The sequence below is a fragment of the Macaca thibetana genome, chromosome 3, assembly GCF_024542745.1.
Source record: "Macaca thibetana thibetana isolate TM-01 chromosome 3, ASM2454274v1, whole genome shotgun sequence".
Lineage (NCBI taxonomy): Eukaryota > Metazoa > Chordata > Mammalia > Primates > Cercopithecidae > Macaca > Macaca thibetana.
This window is the reverse complement of record NC_065580.1, coordinates 149,616,669-149,630,623: the sequence shown is the minus strand read 5'-3', so window position 1 is coordinate 149,630,623 and position 13,955 is coordinate 149,616,669. Positions and strand designations below refer to the sequence as shown.

General features: G+C 54.0%; 1 protein-coding gene across 2 annotated transcripts in view; it reads right to left on the bottom strand.

The window, feature by feature from the left end:
• Nucleotides 1-13,955, bottom strand: part of SDK1 (sidekick cell adhesion molecule 1) — a 978,941-nt gene that overhangs the window by 118,646 nt on the left and 846,340 nt on the right. For both annotated transcript variants that reach the window (XM_050785652.1, XM_050785653.1), the window contains 2 exons: nucleotides 3,945-4,139; nucleotides 362-563 (listed from right to left, as the gene is read on the bottom strand). In XM_050785652.1, the coding sequence (XP_050641609.1) occupies nucleotides 362-563; nucleotides 3,945-4,139 (397 nt within the window). The remainder of the gene's footprint in view (nucleotides 1-361; nucleotides 564-3,944; nucleotides 4,140-13,955) is intronic.

Genomic DNA, 13,955 nt, shown 5'->3' with positions numbered 1-13,955 from the left:
TCCACATGGTCCCCTCCCCATTGCCAGTCTTGGGAGGGGCTAGGACTCCAGCCCACACGTCTAGCCCACCCCCCTGCTTCGCCAATCCCTGGGTCCTGGGGTGTTCAAACCAGCCCAGGAAGTTTGAACTTCCTGAAGATCAGACTCCAGGAAGGGGCTGGGGGTGGACCCTTGGAGGTGGCTCCAGGATCCAGGAGTTCTGGGATTCCCAGCATGGGGAGTGTCAAAAAGAAAGGGGGCCGGTGCTCTCAGGGGTGTGCCTGCTTGGCCCACACAGACTCCCCACTATCTGGACAGGAGCTGGCTGGAGGCGGCCGGGGCACCATTCCTTGGGGGGGCAGTCCTCCTGCTGTCTTAGTACCTGTCAACGATGCAGGCTGTGGCCTCGTGGCTGATGGATGAGGAGTAGGTCTGCCACTCGCCCCGGGGCAGCTCTCGCACCTGCACGGTGAAGTACCGGATAGGGGAGGCCCCATCGCTGCCCGGGACCCACTGGAGCCGGAGGCTGCGTGCGGTCACTTCTGCCTGGGGTACCAGGAGCTCTCTGGGGGGTGCCGGCCGCTCTGCAACCAAATGAGGACAGACCAGGGACATGTGAGAGGCTGCCCTTCCCAAGGAGGATCCCCAGGAGATCGCTCTGTTGCCAGGCTGGAGTGCAGTGGTGTGATCTCAGCTCACTGCAATCTCTGCCTCCCGGGTTCAAGGGATTCTCCTGCCTCAGCCTCCTGAGTAGCTGGGACTACTAGCATGTGCCACCACACCCAGCTAATTTTTGTATTTTTAGTAGAGACAGGGTTTCACCATGTTGGCCAGGATGGTCTTAACCTCTTGACCTGGTGATCCGCCCGCCTTGGCCTCCCAAGGTGCTGGGATTATAGGCGTGAACCACCACACCCAGCCGAGCAGCTGTCTTAAGGCTGACTTTGGATGCACTACTCGTAGAGACCAACAGACAGGAACAAAGTCACATAGGGGTCCCTAGGCTGCCAGACCACCAGGCACTGTGTCTGTGATGACTGCTGGGGTCACAGGGTCTTGGGGGCTGCTCCAAGCCCTGTGGTGCCTTTGGTCTCTCTTTTTCTGATGTTGGGCTCAGTCCACCTTTAAAGCTGAATTCCCTCCTTCTTGCAGTCACCCAGGGCCTAAAGCATCTATGGCGTCTACTCCGTACTGCTGTAGGTGAGGACACCTCTGGGCTGTCACTGCCTCTGGTGTCTGCAGTAGCTTGGATGGGGGACGTGGGGTGCCCGGGGCCAGGCCCAGCCTGGAGTGCCCATCGTCTGCCACTGCTGTGCCTCCGCACCCCATCGATTTCAGCAGAGAAGCCCCGCAGCGGGAGGAATAATTGTTTAATTGTTTATCATGAAGATTATTGATTCTGATTAGAATGCGTGGCATGTGTAAAGTGGCGATTGATTGTTGGCCTGCAGTGGCGGGTGTGGGAGGAGGGCTCCGGTCTCACTTCATCAGCACTTGCCTCTGTGAGCACACAAGGTGGCCCAGAGTATCCCATTTCAAAGGCTCTCTTGGACTTAGTGGTAACTAGCAAGCCTCTTGGATTCCCTCTCCCTGAACCACGAGGATGGAGGAGGGGAGAAATCTCCGAAATCTCTGGGCCCGATTATCAGGTGGCATAGTGTGGGGTGGGACAGTGGGGCAGGACCGCGGGGCGGGACTGTGAGGCGGGACACGGGGAAATAAGGGGACCTGCTGTGAGACCGTGTCTGTGACACACCTGCACACGTGCCTGGCTCATGGGAGGGGCACAGTCAATGCTTAAGATAAATGAACCATAAAACCACACGAATACATTAGAGAATGAAGTCAAAATGTTTGCTTGAGAGACCCATTACCATCTTCCTGAGAAGCCTTGAGTGCTGATACCTGGGGTGGCAGCAGGGCAATGGGGGCGCCCGTTTCACAGGGCACCTCTTCCATGTGCTTTAATTGCAGAAGCACCTCGGGTGTCTGTGGTGACTGAGGGCTTTTGTCTCTCCAGCTAATAACATTAATAATAATGATAGTGGTAGTGGTGATGGAGGGGATGTGTTTTCATTGAATGCTATGGAAAGACAAAAGGCAGGGGCTCACACCTGCAACCCCAGAGCTTTGGGAGGCTGAGGCGGGAGGATCGCTTGAGCCCAGGAGCTGGAGACCAGCCTGGGCAACATAGTAAGACCCCCATCTCTACAAAAATTAAAATAATTAGCTGGATACGGTGGCTCATGCCTGTAACCCCAGCACTTTGGGTGGCCAAGATGGGTATCATGGTAAGACTCTGTCTCTTCAGAACATAATTAGCTGGGTGGTGTGTGCCTGTAGTCCCAGCTACTGGGGAGGCAGAGGTGGGAGCATGGCTTGAGCCCAGGCATTCCAGGCTGTGGTGACCTATGATCACATCACTGCACTCCAGCCTGGGCAACAGGGCAAGACCTTGTTTCAAAAAAAAAAATAGGAGCCTGGCCAGAGCCATGTGCTCCAAGTGTCCCTGCAGCAGTGCCTGGAAGCTCCCTCCTGTCCTCATTCCCACAAGGTCCCTGGGTCTGGCCTCGATGTCAGGACCTGGAGTGGGAGCCGGGGCTGCTGAGGTGAGGGTCCTGTGGCACCAACCCTGGGCACTGAAAGGCCCAAGGACGTGCACGGAGCCCACTGAGAAGAGCGCCCGCTACAGACTCATGGGAAGAGTTGGCCTCACGGTGTTGGGGCGGATCCAAATCTCAGCTCTGCAGTTGTGTGTCTGGGCAAATTAATAAAACTCTCTCAATTTCCTCCGTCTTGTCTTTGGTAAAAATCGGAGTTAATGACATACTGCTCCGTGGGCTGCAGGGAGGATAGGCCAAGTGCAGTGCACAGAGCACCTGCCCCCGTGTGTGAAGCAGGGCCCTGCTTGCCCCAGCAGTTCTCATCAGGAAGTCAGCTATTTGGAAAACTTACTTACTGAACACCTGCTAAGCAGAGGACATGTGTTTAACATCAGAGACTGGGGGCTGCCTTCAGGGAGCTCACCCTCAAATGTGGTGACTCTGCAGCCTTGCCCCAGGTACTCAGACTCTGTGAGCAACGTTGCTCTCCTTAAACCCGAGACTGTCTCACATGTCTGAGAGAGCAGATGTGAGGCTGAAGGTGTGAATGAATGCTCACGTGTCTGAGACAGCAGGTGTGAGGCTGAAGATGTGAATGAATGCTCACGGGTCTGAGAGAGCAGGTGTGAGGTTGAAGGTGTGAATGAATGCTCACGTGTCTGAGAGAGCAGGTGTGAGGCTGAAGGTGTGAATGAATGCTCACGTGTCTGAGAGAGCAGGTGTGAGGGAGAAGGTGTGAATGCAATGCTCACGTGTCTGAGAGAGCAGGTGTGAAGCTGAAGGTGTGAATGCAATGCTCACATGTCTGAGAGAGCAGGTGTGAGGCTGAAGGTATGAATGAATGCTCACGTGTCTGAGAGAGCAGTGTGAGGCTGAAGGTGTGAATGAATGCTCACGTGTCTGAGAGAGCAGGTGTGAAGCTGAAGGTGTGAATGCAATGCTCACATGTCTGAGAGAGCAGGTGTGAGGCTGAAGGTATGAATGAATGCTCATGTGTCTGAGAGAGCAGTGTGAGGCAGAAGGTGTGAATGCAATGCTCACGTGTCTGAGAGCAGGTGTGAGGCTGAAGGTGTGAATGAATGCTCATGCGTCTGAGAGAGCAGGTGTGAGGTTGAACATGTGAATGCAATGCTCACATGTCTGAGAGAGCAGGTGTGAGGCTGAACGTGTGAATGCAATGCTGTTTGATAGTGTGCCCGGCTCCGTATCGGCTCAATGGGTGCTTTGTAAATGCTCACATCCCTTCTCTTTCTACGAAGGGAAGGCCGAAGCCTCCCAGGTACCCCACAGACTCCAGAAGGCCTGACTGAGGAAGCGGTGCCCGCCACGTCTGCAGTACCCCTGGGTCCCCCAAGGTCTTACCTCTCTTCTCAGTGGTGATGACTGTGGCCTCCAGTGGTTCCCCCCAGCCCTGCCTCGTCTTGGCGGACAGCCTGAAGATGTATGCGGACTCCGGGGCCAGGTCGGTGGCTGTGAACTGCCTCACTGTGGCGCCGACCTCCACGGTGGTGAAGGTGTGGGGGCTGCTGCTGGCCAGGCGGTAGGCAATCTGGTACCCTGCAGGCAGGCGACACGGGAGACAGCTGCTGAGCCACTCACCCACAGCACAGGGAAGCCCTGTGCCCACACCCTGTGCTGACCTCTGAAGTAGAAACCCCGGCAAGGCCATCTGTCTCTTCCCCATTCCTGGAGGTCACTGCCTGTGCACTGAAGGGGGGTCTTGGGGCTGTGATGAATGGTGGGGTTCCACGTGGATTTCCCTGTGAGCTTGTTTCCTGCTCCATCCTTCACCGGAACAAGGTGTGAACATTGGTTCATCTTTCCTGAGGATGCTGGCACACGGCGAGCATGCCACAGGGACCCGGTCCCACCCTGCTCCCCATGGGGCTGCAGAGGGCTGTGCCTTTTCAGTCTCTGCCTCTCCCTCCCTCCTACAGTCTGGCTCTCCCACTCCTTCTCTGAGGAAGTCCTTTAATTCTTGCCAATGGCAGCATGACCTGCCCAGGCAGGACAGCAGCTCCACAGCTGCCATTCCTCCTTCCCTCCTTCGTCTTCCCTGTCTGCCTGCACCTCTGATCCCCAGCTCCCTCCAGGGACCCCGGCAACATCCATCCAGCCCCTTCTGTGGCCCCACCCCTCCTGAGCAGCTCCACCAGGGCAGCTCTGCTTACAGAACCCCCTGTGCTTCCTAGTTGAGGGACGGTTCCTGGCTTGCTAAGTTCCTCAACTGGGAGGGGCTTGGGGCTGAGCAGCTGTTCCTTATTAACGACCACCCGTCTCCACTAGCCACCCCAGGCCTCCCCCCGCTGGCGTCTGGAGGAGCCTTGTCAATTCTGCAGCTTCAGTCTGCACCCTGCCTGGCTCAGAGACAACGTGTGGTCCAGCGGCTGAGCTCCTGTGCTGATTGAAGCCAGAAATAATGGGGCGCTGTGGCTTTCAAAAAAAATTAATAATCATTGGTGTTAAACAAGGGAGGATGCATAGGCGGAAGAGTCGCACCCTGGCCTCACCAGTGCTGCCTCTTCGTGGAGTGGCCTCTGCACTGGGGGCTCACCCTCTGTGGGGAGGAGCTGCCGAGCGACCCCACGCTGCCTGCCCCCCGCCTTCAGCCTCTGTTCCGGGTGAACCCCTCCCTCTCTCTGCTCTTCCTGCTCTCGGGTCTCTGGCTCATGGACGACCGAGCTCACAGGCATGCTGCCAGCTCCTGCGCCTTGTCACTCATCCAGAGGTTTAACGAGTCCCTCCCCAGCCCGCCATCTGGGAGGTGGGAGAACAATTACACAGAGGTCAGACTTCAAGTGCATCCTTGCATCAGGCCTCAGGCATCACCGATCACTGTCAGCATCGTCATCACCACCACACAGACAGGGACACAAGCCCTGCCCTGTCCATGACACCACCACCTCTAGGCCCAGGTGTCTGCAGGACCCTGAACTTAGGTCCCCAGAGTGGCCGTCACAGCCACTGTCCCACCTCCAACGGACGGGCTATCCTCCCCACACTGGGGACTGGGTATCCCAAGACTTCCTGGATGTGGCCCTGCTGGCCTCAGGCCTCCGGCAAGGGTGTCCCTGCTAGAACCCTGTTCCTTCCCAGTCACTGACCGACTGAGGGCAGGCTACAGACGGTGGCCAGCTCTTCCCCCGGGCCTCCCCTTCCGCCTGCAACTGTGTAGTGAGAGCTGGGAGAGGCCCAGCTCTTCCCCCCAGGCCTCCCATTTCCCAACCCCTGCACAGTGAGAGTAGGGAGAGGGCCAGCTGTTCTCCCAGGCCTCCCGTTTCCCCCAGCCCTGCGTAGTGAGAGCAGGCAGTCTGCTGTGTGCACACAATGGAAACCCAGTCTGAGGCTTTGGGGCTCCTGGCCACCCTGCACCCTGACGGTAAGGAAGGAGTGACCACAGTGGCTACACCGATGGGCACATCCAGACAGAGACCCTGCTGCATCCCTCCAGTGCTTCCCACGCCAGACCCTGACTACAGGCCTGCCAGGAAGCACACGACGAGGATGAGGATGAGGCCGTGAAGCTTGGAGCGGGGTCCCCAGTGAGAAAGTGATGAGGGAGCCGGGATGGAGCCCCGCGGGTGCCTACTCTTCCTGGGGGAAGTAAACACCCACGAACAAAGGGAGAGCGTCCTCTCGCCAGGCCCCAGTTCCTCGGGACCACGGACCCCAGGGCCCACCACGCAGAAGCGTCCTCTCCAATAGAAGCCAGCGGGCCCCTCGAAGAAGGACACGCCTTTGAGGGCGCACCTCTGGGCTGGAATCCCGTTCTGCCAATCATTCGCTGTGTGACCGTGGATGAGCCATGACGCCTCTCCGAGCCTCAGTTTGCTGGACTACATGGTGCAAGGAGATGACAGGACACCTCACGGGGTGCCAGGAGGGCTCTGGGGGCTCACGGTGGTGAAGACGTGGCTGGCACAGCCATGCCTGGTTGCTCCTGGCTTTAATATTATTACGAAACAAGCGTAGTCACGACTTCTCCTCCCTCCTCCAGCTGGCAGGACACCTTCCCTAGCAGTCCCTCGCCCTGTAGTGGCCGGTATGACCACACACAGAGTTATCATTCCTCACACAGTCTTCATGGAACCTCCTTCCCAGGACCTGTCTAACAGGCACCGATGCGGGGTCGGCACCTTAGGCCCTGCAGTTACAGGACAGGGTAGTGAGTGCCCGCCAGAGGCAGCACAGGGGCCCAGAACAGACATGGCTGAGCCCCCAGCCAGACCCTGAGGAGTGACACCCCCAACTTTGCAATGCCTGACTGGCTACCTAGGACGTGTGCTCAGCACTGAGCAGACCACAGACCAGGACTCCCTGGACCGGAGTTTCCCCCATGAAGTGTAAATTCCCCAACAGAGTCCTGCTTCCTCGGGGCCAGGAGAATGACCCTAATTCTAAGGTCTCTGGTGGCTGTGTTCTGCCTGGAAAAAGCATCTCTGGCCACAGAATCAATGTTCATCTTGGAGACCTTCTAGGCTTAAGCTGCCTTTTGTCTAAAGATATTCAATATTCTGTTACAGTTTCTTGAGATGTATAATATTCACTTGGCTCAAAAATCATGCAAAAGTGCCAGGTAAAGAGTGCAAAGCGGCCAGGCACAGTGACTCACGCCTGTAATCCCAGCATATTGGGAGGCTGAGGAGGGTGGATCACTTGAGGTCAAGACTTTGAGACCACCCTGGCCAACATGGTGAAACCCTGTCTCTACTACAAACACAAAACTTCAGCAGGGCGCAGCGGCTCATGCCTGTAATCCCAGCACTTTGGGAGGCTGAGGTGGGCAGATCACAATGTCAGGAGTTCGAGGCCAGCCTGACCAAAATGGTGAAACCCCATCTCTACTAAAAACACAAAAATTAGCCTGACGTGGTGATGGGCGCTTGTAATCCCAGCTACTTAGGAGGCTGAGGCAGGAGAATCGCTTGAACCCGGGAGGTGGAGGTTGCAGTGAGCCAAGATGGTGCCACTGCACTCCAGCCTGGGTGACAGAGCCAGACTCTCTCTCCAGCAAAAACAGAAAACAAAACATAAAAAAACCCAACACACACAAAATCAAAACCATCAAGAATGAAGTGCAGCCTGGTGTAACTTCAGGCATTTGAATATCGTTCCTAGAGATGAAGAGATACAAATCTCTCCCTAAAGCAGCAGAAATCAAGTTTGTGTTAAAAACAGACTCGTGTATGTATGCGTGGGTTTCAGCCTGCTCCCTCCACACTGTCGAGGTGGGATTACCTCACTGATTTTGCACAGTGGCTGAAGAGATTTCTTCTTCACAGTGTGAAAAAACATGCCTATCCCAGTCGGGCGCGGTGGCTCATGCCTGTAATCCTAGCACTTTGGGAGGCTGAGGCAGGTGGATCAAAAGGTCAGGAGTTCAAGACCAGCCTGGCCAAGATGGTGAAACCCCGCTTCTACTAAAAATACAAAAATTAGCCAGGCGTGGTGGTGGGTGCCTGTAATACCAGCTGCTTGTGAGGCTGAGGCAGGAGAATCACTTGAACCCGGGAGGCGGAGGTTGCAGTGAGCCAAGATTGCGCCACTGCACTCCAGCCCGGGCAACAGAGCAAGACTCTATCTCAAAAATAAAAACAAAAACATGCCTATCCCTAAGAGCGAAGAGAAGCCCCGGCTGGAAGATGCTCGGAGGCCTGGCCCCAATAGGCGACTAACGAGGGACTTACCTGGCATCCCTGATGGCCCGGAACGTGCCATTCCTACAGATCTCACCAGCCTACCTGAGTTCCCTTGATTTGTTACTTAATATGTTGGAGAGTTGTGTGTGATTAAGACCTCTCGCTCAAAATCCACATTGCCTTTCAGTGACTATGTCTGAATTAATGAGGTATTATTTACTTTCAGGAGCAGGGCATGGTTACAGATGTGTTTTCATTATTGTTTAATCTTTACTGTTTCACCATGTTTTATCTCTGCTCAGATTATTCCATTGCTAGAGATAATAATCCTGAGATGAAATGAAGATGTTGTTCAAAGGCACGTCCTGTGGGTCACAGGATTTGGGGATTATGTGGGGACCGGTTTCTTCTTGCCAAGCTGTCTGAGATTTGCTTACAGACCCTCCTTTCTATCAATGGGTCCACCTGACTCTTCTGTCCTCCAGGGTGAGCCTTGCCCTTGGCCATGCCACAGACTACACAGGCTTCCATTACATGGTTATGCACTTGCCCCTTCATCGCCCCACATGGGCCTCACCTCACCTGCCTTGAAGGATACACTGCCTCGGATTTGTGGACTGTTTCTCGTGTGTGGTTCCTTGCCTCTCTCTCAGAAGCTCCTGACTGGACAGTAGGGAGCCAGGAGACCTGGGTCCTGACCCAGGCCTTGGGCAAGTTCTAACCTCTGCCTGACTCTTAGTTCTCATCTCCTGCTATTAATCATTTTTTAAAATTTAAAATAGAGATGGGGTCTCGCTTTGTTGTCCAGGCTGGTCTTGAACTCCTGGGCTCAAGTGATCCTTCTGCCTCAGCCTCCCAAAGTGCTGGGATGGCAGGTGTGAGCCATTGTGTCTGGCCTCTATTCATCTTTTTTTTTTTTTGAGACGTTGTTTTGCTCTTGTTGCCCAGGTTGGAGTACAATGGAGCATTCTCGGCTCACTGCAACCTCTGCCTCCTGGGTTCAAGCGATTCTCCAGCCTCAGTGTCCCAAGTAGCTGGGATTACAGGCACCCACCACCACGCCCAGCTAATTTCATATTTTTAGTAGAGACAGGGTTTCTCCATGTTGGTCAGGCTGGTCTTGAACTCCTGACCTCAGGTGATCCACCCACCTCGGCCTCCCAAAGTGCTGGGATTGCAGGTGTGAGCCACCGCGCCTGGTCTTTGGTAATCATTTTTCTATGCATATGAGTACTCAACAAACCCGGATTTCCACACTCAATACGAGTTTTTCATTCTGCGATTTCTGCACAAGATAGCAAAAGCATGTTTTCCCGTTAGAAGCATGAATTTTAATGACTGCTTAATAGTGCACTGTGTGGCAGTGCTGCTGGGCCGAAGGAGGAAGGGGGGAGTTTGCAGTGGGGTCGCCCTCCCCTCCCCTGACCTTTAGGATGCAGGCCTGGCAAAGCCCCCGTGAGATAATGTATGCAGATTGCAAAGCACAACGCCATCCCCACTAATTGCAGAAATCTGGGTTCTTCTTTACTCTTTGATCTGGTTCCCTAGGCACTGGAAGAAAATTCCTTGGCCTCTGGGTTCTATTTGTACCTTCCTATTATTTGCCCTAAAATAAAGATAATATCACCTGGTTGCCACACCACGGTCTGCTGAACATAAAGATGAATGTCTATAGCTCACCTTCACACGTTTAAAAAGTCCTAGACTCGATGGACAATAGAAGACGGCTTTTTTTTTTTTTTCTGTACATAAATGGCACAAAGGAGCAGCTGAGTAATAGTCCTTGCATTTTTAGAGAATAATGATAGATGGTGTTCAGAGATAAGAGCGTTTCCGTGGAAAAGGCTATTATGTAATTACAGTTACAGCGAGATCAGAAACACTGGCGTGCCGAACTTCAGCGACGCAAGGCCAGAAGACGGCGGCGTGTGCGAGGGAGGCATGAACAGGCCGAATCAATAGCAGCAGTAAAATGCGGCCTATGAGGAGCCCTGTTTTTAAGGGTATGGGTGAATTATGATAATACAGGCATTAAAAGGAGCAAGGCCAAGTACGAGACACATTGATCCAAACAGAAGATTAAAAACATAATGAGAGAGGCCTGAGTGGGTTTCTGAATACACCTGGAAGACGGAGGAGGCACTGCGCATTTAGACAATCAGAATCCAGAAAGGGACTGCGCCACGGGCCTGAGACAAGTTCCAGAACAGTCCACTGCTCGAAACACAAGAAGGTGGCACTGAGGAGCTGAGGCTGGATGCTGGAAGCCTTGTAGGCATCTCAGCTCTGGGTCAGCCTGAAGACTGACGCCGCAGAGCTATACACAGAGCAATTTGGGGACTTCTGTCCGGACGTTTTAGGTGGCTGCAAAGCCTTTGAGATAGAGTCTCGCTCTGTCACCCAGGCTGGAGGGCAGTGGCGCGATCTTGGCTCACTGCAACCTCCACCTCCTGTGTTCAAGCCATTCTCATGCCTCAGCCTCCTGAGTAGCAGGGATTACGGGTGTGCGCCACCATGCCCAGTTAGTTGCAAACCTTTTATAAATTGTGCACTTCCCTGAGAAACAAAAGGCATAGTCTGAGAGTTGCTGTTCAGTGAGCATTACTGGGGCCCCAGTGCTCAGGACCCCAAAGCATGACCATCAGGGGCACGTGCTGCTGATCTCTCTGCAGCTGCTGTTGCTGGGCGAGTGGGTCAGAGAACCCGCAAGCCACTGAATGGCCCCAGGAAGCCCACACTGGCTGAGCCTAGCTGCTGTGGTCTGTGGGTTTTGCAGTTTATCTGTCCGAGGGCTGGGGATCAAAATGCTGAATCTGCAAACAGGGATCACATTTGCTGGAGCTCCTGATTCTCAGCGGAGTTCCCGCACACCCTTCGTAATAAGCTTAAAGGTAAATGTTAGGCCCTCCTGCTGGCAGGGCGGGATCCCACATGTCTGGCCAGGGCAGGCCCACGTGGGTCTGAAGAGCTCACGCATCATCACGTTAGCATAATAGCAGTCAAGGGCACGTGACGTCAGCTGGGGGGTGAGGGACGGATGTCTGTACTAAGGGGCCTCCGACCCCATCCCCCCAAAGAAAAGTTCTAAATGCTAAAAGCACTCCACAGTAAAATATTTATGCAAATAAGCAAGTTTTTTCTCCTCTAGGCACCTGCCGGTGGTTCACGCTGTTTATCTCTTTTGGAAATGCAAGAACATGTTTTGATATAGATTACAAAAGCTCAGGCAGCAGAGGTGTTTATGTACTCAGAAGGCTGAGCTGCCGGAGTGGGAACATTGATTCAAGGTCTCTGGATGTAAAGTGAGTCAGGCGAAAAGATGTTTTGCTTTCTCCCCTGTGAACACCCATCTGAATTGGCGAGAAGTGTCTTCCCGTCTTCCCGCAGCCTCCGCCGTGTGGTGTGCCGGCTGTAATGACACACGGGTGACAGGTTACCTGGACAACATACATTACAATTACAACCCAATGCTGCATGACAGAGGAGGCTCGGCAGTGAGGTTGTCTGCCTCGCAGGTAGACACGGTGCTGCGTGACTCAGCAGTGTTCGGCTGTGGTTGGAGTGCTCAAAGTATTTAAATGATCACCCTTCTCCTTACCTGGGCTTCAGTGGTTTGCAGCGACCACAAATTAAGATCCATACCTCTCGACGCACATTAGGAACTCTCTGCAACCCAAACAACCTTCTAAATTTTCTTTCTCTTGTCAGCAAGAACCCTCTGCTTCAGCAACCAGAGTCATGGAGGACAAATCAAGGCAGCACACTACGGGTCCATGCAGCGGGAATACTAGGACCAGGCTGAGCCCCCAGTGATCCAGGAGGAGCTCCCAAGTCCAGAGAACCTCCAGCCTCCTCTGGTGCCAGGGAAACGATGAAATATTCTATGTGATACAGAAGCTAACGTTTACTCCGCACTCACTATGTGGCAGGCACTGTTCTAAATGCAACTCATTTAACCAGTGAGGGAGGCATGAATGTGCTTCCCCTTTGAGGGATGGGGAAACTGAGGCATGGGAATGCTAAGAAACATGCATAAATTCACCCAGCTGATGAGCACAGGACGAGATCTGAGTCCAAAACGTTACCCATGCTGCCGGCCTGCTTGTCGGTGATGCAGTGTTGAAAACACGGAGGAAAGGAAAAGCAGGCAGTCCCAAGGTTCATGCCATCCGACTTGTGCAGACGAGAGCTGCTTTCTTTCGTGCTATTTCAGTGAATCTGTAATGAACATCCTTGTACGTTTCTCCTTGTGCACACAGGCAAGAATTTCTCTAGGGCGAAGGCCTGGAAGTGCAGAGCTTCTGGGGTGTGGCATGAATGTGGTCACCTTTCCTGGGTATTGCCAGAGCACTCCCCAAAGTGGATGCACCAACTCCCTCTCCTGGCAAGAGTGGAGGGGTCTTGTTTCTCCACATCCTCATGTAAACTTGGCATCATCACAGCTTCTTATGGTGCCAAATCTGGTGAATGTGAAATGGGATTTCATTGTGGCCTCAATTATCATTTTATAGTGCTCTTGTTGTCAGAAAAAGAAATGTCAGAGACACTCTGGAAAGTAAACGACAGATGATGAAACCAGCTGATGGGCTCACTGGACAGCGGGCCTCACGCTGTGCCAGCAGGCGTGCTGAGGACAAGCCTGACCAGGTGGACACGTGGTCAGGGAGCGGGGCAGTGAGGACCTGGGGCTACAGAGGACATCGGTGTGAGTCCTCAGGAAGGTCAGAGGCCCTGGAGAAGCAGGTGTGTCAGGCAGAGGGCTAGGCCTAGGGCTGGCTGAGGCCAGAGCCTCCCCACGTGTGCAGGGAAGCCCTGGGTCAAAGTCTCAGCACTGGAATCTGAGCACAGGTTTGTCTATGGCAAGAGAGAAGCACAGATGAAGCACATGCTTTGCTCCTGCACCTGTCCCATACCTTCGCACTCCAGAACTGATTCTTGGCAGCCCGGTAAGGTGACAGTGAGTGGACAGAGGTGACCACAGAATGAGGACTTGCCAGGAGGGTCTACCGAGGCCGGCAGTGGGAGCCGGGGGCCCTGCCAGGGTAGAGGTGGGGCTGGGGCAAACCTGCTTCTTCACGGGGAACACCATTCTTGTGGACTCCTGTGCCTCTGTCAATGTTTCTTGTTTCACAGCATGCTGGGGACAGGTCCTGGGTAATCAGATATTAGCCCTGCTTGTTTCAGAAAAGGCTGATGCCTGGGTGCTGTGCTGAGGTTAGGGCCCGCCTGGGTGGGGCTCCTGCAAATCTCTTCATCACAGCTGTCTGCTGGGCAGACCGTTTCCTACCCTGAGACCGGGCTCACTGCGCAGGCACCAGATGTGGCTCGTAGCTCCCTCTCTGCCGGGCCAGACCCTGAAATGCTCACCTCCACAGTGGCTGCTCATCTCAGATTTTAGTAGCAGGAACCCACAATTCCAAAGGTCGCCTCATTGAGAAATGCCATACTCAAAGCCAGACACGTCTATCTGGCAACTCCAGAAATCACATCAAGAAAGAGGCAAAGTGAAAATAGGCCACAGCCTCCTTGTACAGAAGACTGAGGAAGTTCCAGGCCCCCTCTCACGGAAGCAAGGGCTCAACAAATATTTGGCTTTGTGTCCACCCTTCTCAGGCTGCCAGAGTGATTATCTCAAAGGCAAATCTGATTGTGCAGCTTTCTCACTCAAAGACCTTGGATGAGTTCCTGCTGCCGTTCGACACAGGCCTCCAAACTCTTTTTTAGTGATGTGAAA